Below are 20488 nucleotides of genomic sequence, written 5' to 3'. Positions count from 1 at the left end.
AGTGTGAGAGCCACGCCCTGTCTGTGATGCTTCTTGTCTCCCTAACAAGCTGGTCCTCTGCCAGGATTTCATCTCCATGGAGGCCGTGCTTTAAGAAGCTGTAACCTAAGTTGTTATTACTCTCTCCTCTCTAGGGTTAAGCACCTTCATTTTGTAACAAATTGCTGTGCTGATGTTGACACTAATCCCTTTGTATACATTTAAATGTTTTTTTAAAGAAGAAAAAAAATCAGCTTAGTTTCTTTTTTTTAAAAAAGGCTTTGTTTTCAGTTGATAGTCCATTTTGGAAAACTATGGTTAACATTAAATAAATAGGGTTTCATTTGAGATTGTTTTCTGTTTAAAAAATATAAAAAGTATGGAAGTATGCGGCAAGTAAGATGGTTTAGGGGATAAAGGTGATTGCCCCCAAGCCTGCTGATCTGTTTGAACCCCAGACTCCACATGCTGGAAAGAGTTCCTGTAAGTTGCCCTCTGCTCTCCACATACGTGTCGTGGTGTGTGTACACACTCTAAATAAAACCTTAAAAAATATGTTAAGAAGAAAGATAATCATTCATTAGGAAAGAAAGCATTCATGATCTTATTAATTGGGCTGACCTTTAATGTTTTATATTTCTATACTTTTTGAAGCAATAGGCTTTATCATATAACATGATTTAATATAATTCCATACCCTGTGTTGTTTTCATTTTTATTACTATACTTTTCTCATACATTAAAAAAAATTGTTGTTTGTAAGGGTTTTGCCTGCCCGTGTGTCTGCACCACATGAGGCAGTGCCCGTACAAACCAGAAAAGGGTGTTGGATCCCTGGGGCTGGAGTTACAGATGGTTGTGAACTGCCATGTGGATCATGTGAGCTGAGCCCTGGTCATCTGTAAGTGCTCTTTACTGCTGAACTATCTCTCCAGCCCCTCAGTTTTTTTCTTTTTTAAAAAATTTCCCTCATTTTTTTAAAGCATAAACTTTGCAATCCTTTTTCAAAAGTTAAAACCCTTTTCTTTTTTTGAGTATGGGATAGTCTGTAGCACACACAGAAGCAGAGGGACTAGTGTTACAAACCCTCATCTCCCATCATGGCAGCTGTCTGCACTTGGCTCTCTTTTGATCTTTGAGAGAGTTCTGAGAAATAGGAAAAAGAAGTGATTCTTTTTAAAGGTTTTAATTTTTGTGGTGATGGGAATTGAACTTGGGTCCCCCGAAAGCGCATTGAACACTAGCTGCTGAACCAGCTCTCTAGTGCCTTGACAACTGCTTAAAGATGCTTCACTGCCACCAGTGCCACTGATGGAAGGCATTGAGCGCCTTCCGAAGATGGGTGATTTGAGGGACACTTACAAGCTGCTGGTAGTGAGTGAGCCAATAGAAGGCAGAGATCATTCATCCCGGAGCAGGTGCCTGGAAGGTTGAGGTTGAAGGTTAAAAGTCTGAGGAGACAGAAAGGAGGCATTGAAGTCATCTCCATGGGCGTGGAAGCCATAGAGGAAACCAGAAGAGATAGGGAGGGAGCTAGCTCACCGGAGTGTTGGTTGGTGACAAGGGAAGCTGGGCTGGGGTGGTTGGGCTGAGCCTGATTGAGGTAAAGTACAGTGGATCTTTGTCCCTCAGCTGAAATGTTTCTGGCTTCCTGAGTGTGTTGTCTTCTTCAGATGCTACTTGCAGCTGCATGCCTGTCTCTTCCTCAGGCAGTAAGATCCCTGAGTCAGCAGGCTGTGCAGTAGAGTCATCAGTCAGTATAGTACAACGCCTGTCTTCCCATGGGCCTATGTAGTGCTCACTGAGTGAGTGTGGGGGCTTGTGTGGGGAAGAGTAGAGCAAGCAGAACAGGACACATCCTGCTCAGAGCACGCTAAGCTGTGATTGCTACAAACACTACAGAAGGAGATGCTGACGAGTGGACGCGTGATGTTTTTGACTCTGTTTGAGTGAATTCCACTGGACCTGATCTTCTAGGGTTGGCTATTTCATAACATACCTGTCTTCTTACATATGTCCTGAGACATTTTCAGGTGGTTTTAATTTATTTTTAATTAAATTATAATGACATAACTCTCCCCCTTCCCTTTTCTCCTTCCAGCCCTTCCCATGTCCCCTCTGATACAGTGTGTGTGTGTGTGTGTGTGTGTGTATGTGTGTGTGTGTGTGTGTGTTCATGGATATGTGTGCAGGTACAAAATAGGTGTAGGCCAGAGGGCAACCTCAGGTACCTTTTTTGTTAGACTCTTTAGGTAGATTTAGGCCAAAAGCACCGTTCTGTGTCCCTTATGAGGGCTGGGAGGCAGTACTTGTACCATCTTTTTGCATGAACTCTGGTGGTCTCAGGTTCTAGCTTGCAGTTTCCCTGGCTTTTAAAAAGATGAAAAGGTTTTTCTTGGCACAGTTTTTGGGCATGTCAGTTCATCTTGGCAGGGTGGCTGGAGTAGCTAGTTCTGACTGTGGCCCTACATTTTGGAATATAAGAAAGCAGATCAGACTGGCAGCTTCAGGGTACTTAGTGACGTTTCTGGGGGAATGTTAGCCCCTAAGAGCTTCCTGAGTGTTTGCTTGTGTGGTGACTAGTGCTTCTGAGTCCATGGCCCACTGCTGTAGCTGATGTTGAACAATGAAGAGTGCTTGCTACCTGTGCTGTGAACTTTCAGTGTAGTGGTAGTGGAGTGGCAAGAAACACAGACTTTGGACCACGTAGAATGCTTTCATTTTTATATTTTAAAAATATATTATGAGGGTGCTTGTGCATGTCATGACACATTTGTGGAGGTCAGAGGACAACTTTGTGGAGTCAGTTTTCTCTTTCTACCTTTGCATGGGTTCCAGGGATTGAATTCAGGTCACCAGGTTTTTGTGGTGTCTATCCACTGAGCCATCTTCCTGACCCTCATGGTAAATGACTTGTGTGTGTGCTATGCACACCTGTGTGTGCCTTTGCTCAAAGAGGCCACAGGAGGTCATGGAGGTCTTCCTCAATCTCTTTCTTTCTTACTCCTTTGAGATGGAGACTCTCCCTGAACTCGGAGCCCATGTGTTTTGGCTGGGCTGGCTACTAACAAGCTTTGTCCATCCTCCTGCACCTTCCTCAGTGCTGGGGATACAGGTGCATGTGAGACCCATGTCGAGCTTGTTATGTGGCTGCTGGGATCTGAACTCATGTCTTCATGCTTGTGATGCAAGTATTCTTGCCCACTGAGCCATCTTCCAATTCTGAGATGCTACATGTTAAAAAGGCTGAGTTGTCTGTGCATTTTCCTAGTTTAGAAAGAAAGGAACTAATAGTAGGAGAGAATTTTAATAAACATATTACTCTGCTGGCTACAGTTAACTAGTTAGCTCTTAAATCTGTCTAGCGAAAACAATTTTATGGGACTGAAGGTGGGTCAGCTAAGTGGTAGAACACTTGCCTACTGTGCACAAGTTCCTGTGTTCGTGCCTCAGCACTGAAAAAAGTCCAAACTCAGTTTTAGTACCTTTTCCTCATTATGCGTTTACAGTGCCGGAATGTGATTTTTGAGAACTCGTTTCATAACAAAACAGTTGTCCCAAGTAGAGTTGATGTCAACTGAGAATACTGTGTTAACAGCTTATCTCCTTTCTTCCCTTTGCCTCTCTTCTTTGTTTGGAAAGGGGGCTCCATCCATTGTGAAACTGCAGAGCAGGAAGGACAGTGTAGGTGCTCACTGACTTTGACTTTGGTTAATGTGAGCAAGCTTGGGTAGGGTATTTAGAGGAGCCCATCCCATCTCAGGACTGAGTTTATTGAGAGATAGACAATAAGGCAGTGAGCCTCAGTACCTATTACAACTCTCAGAGTGCTGCAGGGTTTTGGTGGAAGCAAAACTGAAGCCTCTGGAAGCAGAAGATTGCTTTCTTAACTTGTGCATTTACAAGCTGGGGAACTGGAACGTACCAGCTTACCAAACACATAGCTCACTGGATAAATCCTCTGGGCTTCACCATTCTGCTAATAAAAATAATAATTATGTTTTTCTGATACATTTGCCAAGTGTTCATGCTTCCCAGCCCACATGTGATCAAGGGTGTTTCTACAGCATGTGTGCTTTGTCTTTGATTAATGTTTCCTAGCAGTTGAGTTTTCTGCTCTCTGGCTGATCTGTTCTTCTTTCTTCCTTTTCAGAATGGACTGCTGAATTATGAAGTATGTCAGACTCACTCATAGATCATCACTCCGCCACTCTCTCCTTTATCGCCTACTAGTTATTTAAATTGGACTTTTAATATCCTACCAGCTGCTCTTCAGACACACATGGTGCATTGCTGCCATTCCCCGGATTGCATCTTTGAAACACACGCTCTTAGTAGCCTTCAGCGAACAAAGAGGCCACCTCCCGGTACAGCTACCGGGAGGGAGTCATCCTGACTGCCCTCTAGCCTTGGCCGGATCTGGATTTGAATTCTACCATGGAACCTCGAATGGAGTCCTGTCTGGCCCAGGTGCTGCAGAAGGATGTAGGGAAACGGCTGCAGGTTGGCCAGGAACTCATAGACTATTTCTCAGACAAGCAGAAGTCTGCTGACCTTGAACATGACCAGACCATGTTAGATAAGCTTGTGGATGGACTCGCTACCTCTTGGGTGAACTCTAGCAATTACAAGGTAAGCCTTGCCTTAGGAGGTAGGTGCTCTTGAGTGAAGGTGGTGAAGCTGTCTTGGCAGATCAAAATTGGGTTGGAAAAAAGTTATTTGGGAAGAATTGGAAGCCTGACCCCTCAGTTTCAAACACGATACGCATGCAAGCTACAGGAAGAAGAGATGGGGAGGCTTTTATGTGGGGACATTTACAAACATTTGCAGCTTTGACACTGAAGTCTTACCATGTTTTGCAGGGAGGAGGTTTTGACACTGTGGTGAGTGACCTCTCATGAATAAATGGTGTCTTCACTGATGACTCAGGGGTCAGAATGTAGAGCATTTTACTTTCAAATTACTATTTTGAAGTATACTTGGTACCTGTCAAGAAACAGTTTTAGTTGTCAAGGAGTGACTTTGACCCATAGGTAATGATCACAGGTAACAGGTATACTAGAGGATAGTTTTTGGCTTTGAAGATTAGATTAGGACTCTTCATGTGCAACAGGGGGAACGTGGGAGGGGAAGGGTATCTGTAGGGAGGTGGCTGTCCACAGTCCATTTACGTTGTGAACATGGACCATTTTACCATTCATGGTTGAATGCAAACTGCAGGATGCTTGAAGTCCTGAAGAGGTGTTCTTCACCTGCCCCTTCCTGGTCTTCCCCCTCATTCCTTCCAGGGATTGCATCTCTGGATCAGGGTTGAACGGATGGAAGGAAGGAAAGGAAGCTTGCACGGCTGCTGTTAGTGCTGTTGACTTTGTCAGGGGCCACAGATAACAAGAGTGCTGCTCTTTACTGACTCAGTTGCCTGAGGCTGATTTGAATGTAGGAAATAGTGCTTCCAGGATTCCTTTTGCTCTGCCTTCCACATAGATTTAAGCCCCAGTCTCAACAAAGATGGTGAGCTCTTACACTTGTTAAGTAATAATTCGTTTACCACTGGACATACCTGTTGGTCCCCCTGACCTTGAAGATGAGCTGAAATCCTGTCTCAGTCTGTATACATTTGGCAGAGGTTAATGAGTGCATCTCGTGTGCAGGCCACCCCATGCTCTATGGTGAGAGCATTGGCGATGAGAGGTCAGGTAAAGTCCGCTCGTGCTTGTGAGGGCTTGTGAGACAGGTTACCTTGTCTGGGTTTGAATCATGGCTCTGCTACTTCTGTGTGCATGTTAAGCATTTGGTCCAGAGAAACTGAGAAGTACCGTAGGGAATTTAGCAAGCTTAGTTTGGAGGAAGAGTGCTTTGTGAGTTCGTAGCAGACCTTGTGCACACCTCTGGCCCGTTGGCCTTGCTCCCTCCCTTCCCTCCCTGCAGGACCATTGGGTAGAGAGTGCCATGGGGCAGTGAGTGCCATTGGGCAGTGTCTTTTGATGCCTATCCAGGATTACTTCCTGCCTCCTGCTTAACCACAGGTCTCATCTAAGGTGCTCCTCCCTCCCCTGAGGGAAGTCTGCTCATGAGTCTGACTGTACTAGGAAGGGGAAGTTTCGCTGGGATAAAGCTAATGTTAATTAACTACCTGTGGGGCCTGTTTCACTGAGCTTTGTAATGTCTTTGAATCTCAGGTTCCCATGTATAATGCCAGGATAATCAAATTATTTGCTAACCTTTAAAGAGTCATTTATTTGTCTTGTATGTGTATGAGCGTTTGCCTGCATGCTTGTTTGTGCACCGCATGGATGCAGTGACCATGGAGGCCAGGAGAGGCCGTCTCCCCGAACTGAACTGGAGTTACAGACCGTTAACTGTGAGCCACCACATGGATGCTGGGAACCAAACTTAGCTTCTCTGCAAGAACAATTAATGCTCTTAACTACTAGGCCATCTCTTCAGTTCCTTAAAAGATTTTTTGTGTACATGCATGTTTATGTGTATGTGAGTGTGCATATGCCATGGTGTGTGTGTGTGTGTGTGTGTGTGTGTGAGTGCGCGTGTGTGTGTGTGTTGGAGAACCTCAGGTGTTGTGTTTTGTTTGCTGACTTGTTCTATTTCCAATAAAAACTGGAGAGTCAGATGTTGGGGTGAAAAACTTACAGATAAAGAAGCAGAGGAGTGACTAGCTGACCTTCCCTTTCTTATTGGACACCCAACCAGCACCTCTTCTCTTCATAGTCCCGGATGGAAGAGAGTGCAGGAATTCCAAGTCCCTCCCTTCTTCTTGACTTCCCTAACTATATTACTGACTTCTTTATGGCTAATTCCCATCAGGTAGTTGCTGGCTCTGTCCCCGGATTCAAAGTTAACTTTATTAACCCAGTCTTGGCGTGTCACAGTATAGTCCTAGCCTTTTGGTTGATTTGAGATAGGGTCTCTTCTTGCTCAGTACTGTTGTATGTGCCAGGCTAGCCAAGCCATAAGCTTCCGGGGAGCCTTCTGATCCCACCTCCCCTCTCCCCATAGGAGTGCACTTCCTCACCCAGCTTTTACGTGGTTCTGGGAATCCGAACGCAGGTCTTTGTGCGTGTGTGCCAAGCCCTTGACCTACTGAGCCATCTCCCCAGCCAGATAACACAGTTTTATGAGTGATGCATGAGAGAGTGGGTCTGTTATTTCTTGTCACTGCACCCTAAACTCCTTAGTGGTGGCTCTTGACTGGGAGGGAGGGTGCTGGTCAAACAGGTGATTGCAACACCATTCAGGTACAGCATGTGTATGAATGGAAACACAGAGGATTCTGGGTAAGGCCGATGTAAGCAACACCACTTCCTGGAGAGCCTGGAAGTTTCGGTCCTTTTGCAAAATGGATTTGGAAAGTCCCAGGAGGGAAGGTTTAAGTCCTAACACTCTGAGAAGGATTATCTTTGCTCCCCCACGACCCCTCTCCTTCCCCTCCCCTTTCTTCTCCTGTTCTCTTTTCTTTCCTCTTTCTTTTTGATGCAGGGTCTTCTATGTAGCTCAGGCTGGCCTGAACTTGGGTGATCTTGAACTCATGTTCCTCCTGTCCCCAGTTCCCCAGTGCTGGGATGACAGCAGGTGTGTGCCATGCTGCCTGACCAGGGAAATAATTAGCAAGCAAAAGCAGGTTGTTGGGGAGTAAAATGACCAAGATTGGACTCACTTCCAACTTGCTTGTGACCCGGTTCAGCAACCCATTTGTTGTGCAGATTATCTGAGTGCCATGCCACTTGGGAACACTCAGCTCTGATGTCTGCTGCTTTAATAAAATGGTTGTGTATCCAGGGTTCTTTTGTGGTTTTAGTCCTGCAGGACAGAGCACCCCCATCCCCTCTGGAAGTGTTGGGGTGCTGAGACAGCCCTGTTTCCAGCTGAAGCGCAGAGCCTGAACCTGATAGGGGCTCAGCAAATACTGGATACAGGGTGGACTTGGAACATTGACTGCTCAGCAGGTGTGGCAGGTTGCTTTGTTAAAATCTGGACACTAATCTCTTAGGCTTCTCCTCCTTTATTTTTCTTAATCTTAGTCAAGAGTTCTGAGAATCTGAGGTACATTTTATTAGACTTTAATTTTAAAATAGTAGGAATAGAAGAGATTAGTTTTCCAAACCGAGCTTTGAAGCTGTACTTGTAGATTCTTTTAAGTTAAGAGCTCAAGGGACAGGAGGAGAAAGGTGAAGGAATTTTGGTCTTCTAAAGCAACAGTGCTCATGTTAGTTCTTTCCCTTTTGTGTGTGGGAGGGTCATGTGTAGAGGCCAAAGGCCACTCTTAGGTCATCAGTCTTAGGTGTCATTCCCCAGGGGCTATTTTCTTTTTTTAAGATAGGATTCCCCACCTGGCTGGCTGTGGCTAGTCACTGAGCTCTGGCATTCTCCAGTGTGCGCCTCCTTAGCATGTGGGTACTGTGGATTGAACTCAGGTCTGCCTGTGTGGCTACCGACCAAGAGTTCTCCCCAGCTTTTATTTTCTCAACAAGGAAGGTAAAAGAATGCCATGGAGACATGGTCATTGTGCAGTTCATGCTGGCCTAAAACTCTTAATATTTTGCTTGAGCCTCGCAAGTCCAGGCATTTACAGGTGTGACCTGTAATGGTCCCTGGCTAAGAAGGTTTGACTGGGGCTTGAATAAATTTACTTTAGAGTATTTTCTTGACTCTGCAGATGAGTTGCCACTGACTATTTACCATTCACTTCAAACTACAATTCAGCTATCTTACCTCTTAGTTATGGAGCACTCCTACTACCTAAAATTAAAAAAAAATCTTATTAGTGTGTGTGTGTGTGTGTGTGTGTGTGTGTGTGTGTATGTATGCATGCGTGTGCCCCCCAGTAGGTGTGGGAAGGTCAGAGAACATCTTTATGAAGTTGGTTCCCTCCTACCATCAAACTTGGACTGTCAGGCTTGTTGGCAGGCACTTCTATCTGCTTGGGTTTTTCCTCAGGCCCTTGGTCTCTGTGCATTCAGTTTTTGTCAACATAACACAAACCAGAGTCTTCTGCTGTGGTTGTTCTAATGAGAAATGTCTCCCATGGTTTTGGGCATTTGAACACTTGGTCCCTAGTTGCTGACACTGTTTGGGGAGGTTTAGGAGGAAGTGTAGTTCTGGGGAGCTTTGAGAGTAAAAAGTCCTTCCTACTTCCGGTTTGCTCTGCTTCATGTTTGCATTTAAAGATGTAAGGTATGGGCTAATTGTCCCTGCTGCCATGCCTTCTCCCTGGGACCCTTTGGCCGTGGTATTTTGTCAGAGCAACAGAAAACTAGCTAACACACTTACAAAGCTAAGGACTTGTGTCTATCAGACTGGTCTAAGGGCATGTGTGTGGGACAGGTTTGGATCAGTGGTTGATGTGGGAGGGCCCAGTCCATTGTAGATGATACCACTCCTGGGCTGGTAGTTCCTGGTTATTTAGGACTGCTGGCTGAGCAAGCCAGGGAAAGCAAGCCAGTAAACTACATTCCTCCTCGGTTGCTGCCTCTGTTCCTGCCCCCAGGCTTCTGCTTGGTCTCCCTCATCAATGAGCTGTGATATAGAAGTATAATTAAGCCCAATAAACCCTTTCCTCCCCACATTGCTTTTGGTCAGTGTTCCTTTTGTTTAAGATTCCTTTTTATTATGTGTATGTGCATGTGAGCCCAGGTATTCATGGATCCCCTGGAGCTGGAGTTACAGGCAATGTGAGTCATTTGATGTTGGTGCTAGGAACTGAACCTGGGTCCTCTAGAAGAGCAGGAAATGCTTTTAACCACTAAGCCATCTCTCCAGTCCCTTTTGGTCAGTGCTTTATCGCAGCAACAGGACAGCGACCTAATTTTATATGTGAGGTAATTCCTGCTGGTAGTTATGGAAGTGAATCTTAAGTATGGGTCCTTCTTATTGCTGGTCCAACCTTCTATAAGATCCTAAAGGGCAGTCAGATCATTGTGGAACACGTGGTTTTCTAGCAAATATTCAGGTAATTTGGGTCACAAAAACAACTAAAGATAATACATGAATGAACAGACTTGGCCGTGTCCCAGAAAAACTTGATTCATAGAAACTTTGGCCTTGTGCTCTGTAACAGTGAACGCCTCGATATGACTCAGGTGAACACTTTTTCTTCAGCATGGGAACCATTAAATGATTCATTAGGGTGAATTGTGGGGATTCCAATTTGCGTGTAATTTGGGAATGGGGGCTTTAGGTTAGATTAGAGCAGTTTGTCTTTAATTCTTTATTTCAGGAACACTTACTTGCCTGTTTTAGCTCTCTCCTTCAGACTCATTGATACCAATTTCAATTGTTAGCCTGTCATTGGCATGTACAATGAACTTGGACTTTCTTGGCTGGTTGAAGTCATCTTGAGGAGGCTGGGGAGTGTACTCAGTGAAGTGCCTGCCTTTGACGCATGAGGACTTGTTCAGATTCCCAGCACCCACGAAAAACTGGATGCAGGGGCCGGGGGAAGTGAAGGCTGGCCTGCCTTGCCAAATCCATGAGCTCCAGATTTAGTGAGAGATCCTGTCTCAAATAAGGTGGAAAGCAATAGGGAAAGACAACTCGTGTTGACTTCTGGCCTCTCTGCATGCATATGTATGCATCTATGCAAACATGTAACACACACACACACACACATACACACAGACAACAACACCAAGTCATTTAAAAATATTTGTTTTATGCGTAAGTGTCTTGTCATCATGAATGTGTGTGCATCACGTGCATGTCTGGTGTCATCATCAGATCCCCTGGAACTGGAGTTACAGATGCCTGTGAGCCACCATGTGGTGCTGGGTACTGAACCCAGGTCCTCTGTAAGAACATGTACTCTTAACCTCTGAGCTGTCTCTTTAGTTCAACATGTCAAGTCTTTAAGGGTCCAGTCAGTAATTGGTTATTTAAATACTGATACAGGGCAGTCAAGATGGCTCAGTGGGTACCATCACTTGTGCACAGGCCCAGTGACCTGAGTTCTACTGCTAGACCCCACACGGTGGAAGGAGAGAACCGACTGTCTAGAGTCTGACCTCACATGTTCGCCGTGGCACACCCGTGCCTGTGCTTGCCCTTCCTCTCTCCCATATACACAGGCATGCACGCATGCACATGCACACACTGTGCAATTGAAAATGTAAATACTCATACATCCAGAGCACGCCATGGAGGTGCTGCTTAATCTGGAATAATCTGTGGAGCGTTTCACTTTGTTACAGTGACTATGGGAGACTGAGGGCCTTCTCTCTTCTGAGGCTTCTCTTTAGATTACCTATATATCAGAAATAAAACATGGCTGTCTCTCTCAGTGTTCTGCTCTTCCCTTTTCTTTCTTCATTTTTTTCTTCCCTCTCTTTTTTTTCTTTCTTCAACGGTTGGGGGAGACAGGATCTCACTGACTGTGTAGCTTTTATTGGCCTGAACCTCTCAGAGTTTCAGAAAGTAGGCTGGCTTCAAACTCAGAGTTTCTTCTGCCTTTACCTCCTGAGAGCAGGGATTAAACAGCTTGTACAACCATCCCAAGCCCCTGGTATTTCCTTTCTGGTTTCTTTGATGACCGCCTGAAGGGAAGGAAAGGTGTTGGGGTACAAGCCTGCACATATTCGGAGCCATCATCTTCCCACTCACCATGTGCTCCACAAGAAGAACGATCTCCCCTAAGAGGCTGGTGCTGTGGCCTGAGAGGACTTAGCTGTGCAGTTTCATTTTTCCCAGCTAATCTTGCCACCTTTACCCTGTCTGCAGTGTGGTTTCAGAGCCTCTCGTCCTTAACAGTGCATGTGCCTTTGGTGAGCCCTGTGGACAGACACTAGCATCCTAGAGGAGGGCAGTTTCTGTGACTATAGCCTTATAGCCTTTCTCCCAGCATCCTAGACGAGCATAGTATCTTCTGTGAATACACCATCACATGCTCTTCTCAGCAATTCTCGTAGTACCAAAGCCCTGAAAAACCAGCGTTTCCCATAACTTACATGCCATTGGAACTCCCAGAGACATCATAGGCTTCCTTACCTGCTGCCCGGGACATGTTTCACTGCAGAAGGAGGGTGATTGTTGTTGCTACCTCAGAGAACATTCAAGGAGTTATATTAAATGGTGCCATCTACCTTCTGAAAAAAAAAAAAAAACCAACCCAAATTCTGTGTCCCAGAACACACCTGACTTCCTATCTGGATGAGCAATTGTGGACCTATGTACAATACGGTGGAATAATAATGGCAGCCTCTGGCTAGGACATGTCCACTGAGCCAGATAATGCTGAAGGGAGTTACTATATGAGGTACTTACTGTCATTTCCATTCTGTAGATGAGAAAATTGATGCTTGGAGGAGTCAGATGACTTGTTTGGGGTGATGACCTAGTGATTAAGGTTTCTGGGATTTGAACAAAGTCTTTATACGACATCCAAGGTTAAGCATTGACCATGTGGCAGATGTTATGCTGTGGAGTCCACTGTGTGGAGAGGATGGCAGTGGTCTTGGCCTTCACACTATGTGGCTGGTGTCTAGGCAGGGTAGGTTTGTTTAATCTAGTATTTGTGAATTTTGTCTCTGTCCATAGTTATCTCAAGGCTTGTGCCACACTGCTGGCAATTTGAATTTGGAGTTCCTTTTAGATTAGCCTGTGTAACTTCCCTGCCCTAAAGGATGATAAGGTTTGATTGGAGGAGCAGCTAGGATCTAGCGGAGAGCAGGTTATGCTGTACAGTGTGAGATCGTAAACAGTCGTTGTAAATTGTCACATGCCTGTGAGTGCTTTAAGGGTAAAGATGAAAAATGGTTAGTAGGGTATTCTCAGCTTGAAAGACGGATGGAAAAGTGGATTGAATGTGGCCATGAGGAATGAGAAGTTACATTGCCAGCAGCCTTTTCTAGTCCCTCTTTGGGCAGCACTGTCTCTGTGGCCTGTGGAAGGGTTAGTGTTGCCTAAGCCATTTCTCATATGAATTTCTGGGCAGGAGGGGGTGTATGGACGGATAGGGAGGTGCCTCTCTCTCTTCCCTTGCCTATCACCCAGCCTTGGCTCCTTTCCTGAGGCTCCCGTTTCCCTCCTGTGTCCTTGAGAGGAGAGCCAGGAAAGATTATTGGGTTCAGATTAAGTGGCTTCTGTTTCTTTTCTGGCTGGCAGCTTGGTTCTGCCCAATGGTGCATACATTAGGAGGTTGGGGAAAGAGGCTCTTCCCGGCTTTCCTTGCAGTGTTGGTGTAAGGGCGCTGGGAGTTAATTTCTCTGGTACAGTTAAAATAGATGCCTCTCCTGTAAGTAGAAAAGCTACAGTGAGCAGTGCTAAGCAAAAGCAACCTCAGGGCATGTCTGCCGTTTCAGGATAATGTGTGTGGATTGTCTAGTGAAAGTGGTCTTTTTGATATTTGTATTCCTAAACGTGATGTGTGTGTGTGTGTGTGTGTGTGTGTGTGTGTGTGCGTGCGCGTATGCCTGTGTGCCTGCGTGTGCGCACGTGCACATGTGCATATGACAGACAACAAACTGTTCTGGAAATAATTCAGATATGAGCGTGAGCCCATTTGGTTCCCCTCTGGTTTGCCATTTTGTCCTTTGTGCTATAATGGATTCAGTGCTGCCTTCCACATAAAGTTACTTCGAGGATTCAGCCAGCCAGGGGCGTGTAAGGGGCTGCCGCAGTGCAGGCAGCATGTGGCCAATAAGAAAAGTCAATGAAGATATGTAATAGGGGTCAAATGAGAACATGAGCTGTTCAAAGTCAACTTTTGTGGGGTTGATATTGCATGCCTTCCTGTAGCCCAGCCTGTTAGCCTGTGTCCTGAGGCAGGAGACTCAGCTCTTCTGTAATAAGATGAAGCCCTGAGTTGCGCAGTGTTGATATAAAGTCTCTGAGCAGAGCAGCAGCTGGCTGGGATCCTGTCAAGAGTGTGTGTAAAGGCTCCTGGAATAAATGAATCAATCTATTGAATGATGACGACCCTGGTTTTGGGAAGATTTTGCTTGTTCTTTTTATTTTTAACACAACTGTTATACTTTGCCTTGTTTCCAAAAGTTAAAATTTAAATAAGGATACAGATAACAGATCATTAATTGAATTCCAAAAGCAAAGAGAAACATCTGGGGTGAGCGCGTGCAGCCAACAGTGAGGTTGATGAGGCCTGAAAGCTAGTGTTTACCAACAACTAACATTTATCAAGTACTCATTGACTGCCAGGCACCCTTAAGTGCTTCCAATGAAATTCTCGCTGTGATCTTCAAGGAAGTGCTTTGTGAAAGGCCTGTGATTATTCAGTCTCCATCCCAGGAAGCCTCCAAAGAGAAGTTTGGAAGAAACTTCTCTGAGATTATGTGCCTAGGCATGCCGGAGGCAGGTTTTATTTTATTTTTAAAATATCAATTATTCTTTGGCAGTTCCATACAGTATACATACTAAATATCTGTCCTACACCTTGAACATATCTGCCAATGTCCCTCACCCCACCAGCACATCTCCCTCCCACTTCAGTTTCTCCTGTCACTTTTTAAAGTAATCCTGAATCTGCTTAGTGCTGTGGCTGGATGTTGGCTGATCTGGTGCAGGTTAACTAGCACATAGCCGTGTCCTGTCTAGAACTCAGTATGTCATAGCACTCTTCTCCAGCTTCTGCCTCCCCCCGTGCTATCCCTGAGCTGTGTGAGGGTGGCGGTTGATATAAATGTCCCATTCAGGGCGGAATACTCAGTAGTCACTTATTCTCAGCGCTTTGACCAGCCATGACCTCTGTAGTAAATGCTTCCCATGTGGGAAGCAGCTGCTCTGGCCAAGGCCGAGAGCCACACTGAACCACAGGCATGAGCATAAATACTTAGAGGGCAGTTTGACAACATGGATAACAGTACTAGTCTTACATTAGGGACATGACTTCATGGGCTTTTGACTGTGTTTACAGTACCGGGCATGAATTCCCTTCCATGGAACAGGCCTCAAATCCAACAGAAAAAAGGGGATAGTTGCTTTTCTGTGCGAGGCAGGCAATCACTCGAATGCTCTTGACTTGGAGCCCACCTCTGGAGCAATCTGCACTACTTGATGATTTCCAGCAGTTTTAGTAGTTGCACTGATGGGATCCTGAAGAAAAGATCACAGTTAGTGGTTGTTTCATCAGATAGCGAGAAGCAACTCTTTTTTTGTATATATGTGGTAAGTGCACACATGTGCCCATGTGTTTGTGCAAGCATGTTCTCGTGTGCGGGTACAAGTAGTGGGATGAATTTAGGAATTATTCAGCATTTCAGGCTTCAGCATGTAGTTTATTGAGTATTGACACTGATTAGCCTACATGATAAATTTGATTTTTGATTCATAAGAGATATTATTATTTTTTTTTTTTTTCATTTTTATTTTTATTTTTTTTATATTAATATTTTTTTTATTTTCCATTTTAAATTTAGATAAGAAACAAGGTTGCTTCACAAGTCAGTACGAGGTCCCTCTCCCTTTCCCTCCCCTCCTCCTGTGCCCTCCCATAAGAGATATTATTAAGAAAATAAAAAACCCATGAAATAAAATGATGAACATTTAGAAATATAGATATGAGGATTTTTATGTTAAAATTTTCATTATGTAATGTCAAATCATAATCTGTTTTCTTTTGATTTTTCTTATTGTTGTATATGTGCATGATTGCAGGTGGTAGCCATATGTCATGGTTTGCATGTCAAGGTCAGAGGAGAACTATAGAATCAGTTTTCTTCTCCATCTTCATATGGGTTCCACGGATGAAATTCAGGTTACTGGCCTGTGCTCACTGAACTGCCTGCTTGTTTGTTTGTTTATTTCTTTGTTGTTTGAGACAAAGTCTCTCATGAAGCTTGCCATTTCAGCTACATTGTCTGACCAGCAAGCCCCTGGGAGCTACCTGTCCTGGGACTCTAGATGCTTGCTGCTGATCAAACTCTTCTGTTGGTGACAGGGATCCAAACTCAGGTCCTCAAGCTTGTGCAGCCAGCTCTTTACCCACGGAGCCATCTTTTTCAGTCTTGTGTCTAAAGTCACTATTTTAATATCTGTAGCCATAGAGAAGAGATGGAGAGAGTTTTTACTGGATCTTCCATGGAGGGGGTCGACAGACATGAGGTATAGAGTCTTGTGTCTAAAGTCACTATTTTAATATCTGTAGCCATAGAGAAGAGATGGAGAGAGTTTTTACTGGATCTTCCGTGGAGGGGGTCGACAGACATGAGGTATAGAGTCTTGTGTCTAAAGTCACTATTTTAATATCTGTAGCCATAGAGAAGAGATGGAGAGAGTTTTTACTGGATCTTCCATGGAGGGGGTCGACAGACATGAGGTATAGCCAAGAGTTCCATGGTAGGTGCAGTATGTCTCTGTGTTTGTACTTCATTTCCTTTTTTCCATGTGTCTTTTATTATTTAAGCCTTTAACTGCATCACCAAGTGAGACATTATCCTTTTTTTTTCCAACTCCTTTTGCCTCAGGGACATCTCTTTGGTGATGATTATACTATGTCTTTAGATCTGGCGCCATTGCTTTTGCATATTAAAACATGAATTATGAATTGTGTATATATTGAGCTTTATAAAGAGTTGTGGACAGGTGAGATGGCTCAGTGGGTAAAAGCACGTGCTGCTTAAGCCGGAGGGCCTGAGCTTGAGTCTTAGAACCCATGGTAGAAAGTTGCCCTCTGATGTACACATGCATGCTATGGCACATATGCATCTTCAGTCACACATACATCATACACACACACACACCACACACACACACACACACACACACACACACACACACACACACACACACACACACTTTACAGTTGAAACAAGAGTACTCCAGCATTTCTGCTGAGCTCTCCCCACCTGCCTGGGTATCTTATAAGTGGGAATGTAACCTGAACAAGTGAAGGCAGGCCTCGGTGGGAATGGGAGATAGGAATAGGCCGTGGTTGTCACCAGGATAGAAGGGAGAAATGCGCACTGATGGAAAGCGGCTGCCTGATAGCAAGTGTGCTCAGCAGCACTGTGTCCATTCTCTAGCATCCGGTATGACAGTGTCCTCCGTTTTCTTTGTAGCTGGTCCAGCACTGTCATTGCTTATCCTCGGTTACTTGTTAGTATTTGCATTGTCCCCAAATAGGGAGTTGCCATGTGTGTGCTGGGAATTGAACCAGACCCTTTTGAAGAATAGCAGCCATCTCTCCAGCCCTGTTGGTTTGTCCCCCCACCTTCTTTTCATGAAAGGAAGCATTTGGAAATAAACATTTGTCCTTGTGTGGATTACATTTAAATTAGTTGGGGGCATCTCTTCTGTCTCACCGCCCCCCCCCCCATTCCCAGCAATGACGATAAACTCAAAACACATGGGAGCTAACTGGACTTGTAAGTGGTTGGAGTGAGGAAGAGGGTTTGGTTGCCCTGTGTGCAGCAGTTTAATTGTATCTAGGAGCAGTGGATTGTCCCACAAGGTTTCTAGTTCACAGGGACTGTCATGGCCCTTTCCTACTACTGGAGCAAAGTAACCACAGGCTGGCTATTTGTAATTATGAAATGTTTTCCTCACAGCTCTGGAGGCCAGAGTCCCAGATCAGGGTGCCATGTTATGGAGGACTTGGGCTGTGCTTCCAAGCTGAAGCCTATGGCTGTGTCCTGGAGGGCTGAAAGAACACTGCAGGAGGGCAAAAAGGGCCTAGCCAACTCTCCCCAGCCCTTTAAAAAGCCACTCACACCGTCTGGGGGAGCCCAGCCCTCGGGGCTCAGTGTTTTCAAATTCCAGTGTGAAGAAACAAGAAGTTCTAGCAGTGAGGTGCAAAGACGACCTCGGAAGAGCCAGACTGGAAAGGATGGGGCGAGAGTGGCCAGCCTTGATGGCTGTCTGGGTGGGTCCCCTATGGAGAAAGGAAGAGGGCTTGCTTGAGTAAAGCCAAGACGTGAGTTAGAAGTGTTTATTTTGATTGTGATGCCAAATAAATGGTGAGGAGATTGAGGAAAAGAACTTCCAGAATGTGAGCGTCATAAAGTTACCGTGTGTGGCAGGGCTGGATGTGTGTCACTTTCAGTCACCTTCATTCCCAGAGGTCAGAGGTCAGCTAGTGCTGAGAGTCTCCCAGGTTAAGTAATGTTCTCTAGGGTGATTGATGGTGTTTGAATGCCAGTGAGTCTGTTGTCCCTGCAACTGATAGGTGTATCCCGGCTTTATAATCTCTTTGTATAGGGCATAAGAAAATTAACACACGTCTTGAATTTCCTGTTGTGTTAACAGTAGTAGGTAGGAATTTATATTTTCAGGAGGAGGGGTTTTTTTAATATAAAAGTCCAGCAGATATATAGAAAAGCAACAATCCACCCCCCAGCCCCATGTCCGTCTGTGTGTGTGTGTGCATGTGTGCGTCTGTCTGTCTCTCTGTCTGGTGTATGTGTGGGAATGTGTGCGCGCGCGTGTGCATGTGCATGCACCTGTAGAGGCAGAAGCTGATGTCCTTAGTGCTCTCCACCTTGTCTGTTGAGACAGGGTCTCTTGCTGAAACTGGAGCTGGCTGATTCAGACTGATCCTCTCCTGAGCACTGGGCTTACAGGCCTGCATTGCTGCCTCCATGATTGCTGGGGATCTGAACTCAGGTTTATATAGGAAAGGCTTTATTAACCAAGCCATGTCATCACAGTGACTAGCTGTGGCTTGATGACCACATGTGAAGAATAGGGAAAACATCCTTTAAGGTACTGGACTTTTCAGTGGGTTAGCACTCTGTTCTAACAATTTCATAGGACTAAGTTTAGAAGGAAAACACGTACTTATCTTCCACATAAGAACAAAAGGGCCTGTTAGGAGGGAGTGAAAGGATCGCAGGGACTGGGTTTCACAGCATCTGCCACCTTTCACTCTGCAGTCACTTCTGTGAAGAGAGTGTAACTTGGAAATTCAAGGTCATTTATCTGATAGCTATTAATAAAGGGACACGCGGGTAAACAAGGTGACTCTTCTTGCTTCACGATATTTGGTTTGGAGGTCAGGACAGGGCTCTGATTGTGAGTTAAGACCTGAGAGAAGGCTTTTTGACTGATTGAGGGCACGGCCTTTCATTTCTAAGTGGTTAGAAGAATTGATGGCTCATTGTTTGTTCATTCCTAATGATGGGGATGGTGTTCTCAGACTGGAATGCGGCTTTTGGCAATGACTCTGCATCACTGTAGCTTGAATAACAGTCTGTAGGTACCAAATGCATGTTTCCCATGCATGTACTGGGTCTGTGGATCCATGAAAGAAGTATGTGAATGAAAGTTTAAAAAATTACTTGAAACGGCTTTCAAATTGGGCCGAGGCTTTGTTGAGTGAATCCAGCTCGTTAGCTTCATTCCCCACCCCTCCCCCACCATGAATTTTCATCTGGATGCTGTTTAACATTGAACTTGAATATCTGTAGAAATTCTGCATTTAGTATATGAATTGTTTTGATGAGTTTTGCCAGCTAAATGAGCAAACACGGGTGTGAACTTATCTTTTTTAATTACTCATTTACTACATTTTAACATTTAGTGTGTGTGTGTGTGTGTGTGTGTGTGTGTGTGTGTGTGATATGATATGATTGCTGTAGGCTTGGTTTTTTTTTTTTTGTTTCCACTTCAGAATTTTGAGATAGAACATGGTAAAATATGCTGTGACCAAGTGTTCAGAGTTGATTAGCAATGCAGAAGAGCAAGCCAAATCCGACTGTTGGTTTGGATTTTACTGTACAGTGGAGGGAGTAATTCCAGAGAGGCATGCGAACACAATGGGCCTTGAGGCAGACCAGCCAGTTCTTATGGATCCTGTGACTTAGGAGTGAATGCACCCCACCCCCACCCACTCACCCCCCACCCCAGTGACAAAGTAGCCTGAAGACCAATCACAGTTGCATTGGGGTTTGCCAGGGACTGGGGGAGGTGATGGGGAGTGACTATTTAATGGGATATGTTTCTTTTCTTTTTTTTTTTTTCCCGGTTTTTGGACACAGGGTTTCTCTGTATAGCTTTGTAGACCAGACTGGCCTCAAACTCACAGATATCCACCTGCCTCTGCCTCCTGAGTGCTGGAATTAAAGGTGTGTGCCATTACCCCAGGGATGTTCAGTTTGACTCAACCAAGAATCACCCAAGTTGAGAACTTGCCTGGTTTGGTTGGTCTGCGGGAATGTCTGCAGGAGATTGTCTTCATTGTTAATTGATGTCTGAGGGCCTATAACCCATCATGAGTGACACCATTTCCTAGGCAGGGCTCCTGAACTTATGAGACAGGAGAAAGCTAGATGAAAACAAGCAAACAAAGCAAGGACATGGGTGTTTCTTTTCTTACTGCTCTGACTGGATGTCATGTTGAAAGTTTCTGCCTTTACCCGTTAAGTTGCTTTTTGTCAGTGTTGTGGGAATCTGTGCAGAGTAAAACACTCTGACACCAGTGAGAGTGAGACAGGAGATGTCACAGGTGCATGGTAGCAAGGACAGCTCCTGAGAGGCTTATCCCAGGCTCAGTTTGTATTCTCATTTCATACTCCAAAACCACAGGTGGGGTGGGCAAACAAGCAAGGTTTTA

General features: G+C 44.9%; 1 protein-coding gene across 39 annotated transcripts in view; it reads left to right on the top strand.

The window, feature by feature from the left end:
• Clasp1 (cytoplasmic linker associated protein 1) overlaps positions 1–20488 on the top strand; it is a 227789-nt gene that overhangs the window by 29722 nt on the left and 177579 nt on the right. For all 39 annotated transcript variants that reach the window (XM_040738743.1, XM_040738742.1, XM_040738752.1 and 36 more), the window contains exon 2: positions 4133–4611. In XM_040738743.1, the coding sequence (XP_040594677.1) occupies positions 4417–4611 (195 nt within the window). In that variant the 5' untranslated portion in view covers positions 4133–4416. The remainder of the gene's footprint in view (positions 1–4132; positions 4612–20488) is intronic.

Source organism: Mesocricetus auratus, unplaced genomic scaffold, assembly GCF_017639785.1.
Source record: "Mesocricetus auratus isolate SY011 unplaced genomic scaffold, BCM_Maur_2.0 Super-Scaffold_100676, whole genome shotgun sequence".
Lineage (NCBI taxonomy): Eukaryota > Metazoa > Chordata > Mammalia > Rodentia > Cricetidae > Mesocricetus > Mesocricetus auratus.
This window is presented reverse-complemented; position numbering and strand designations above follow the sequence as displayed.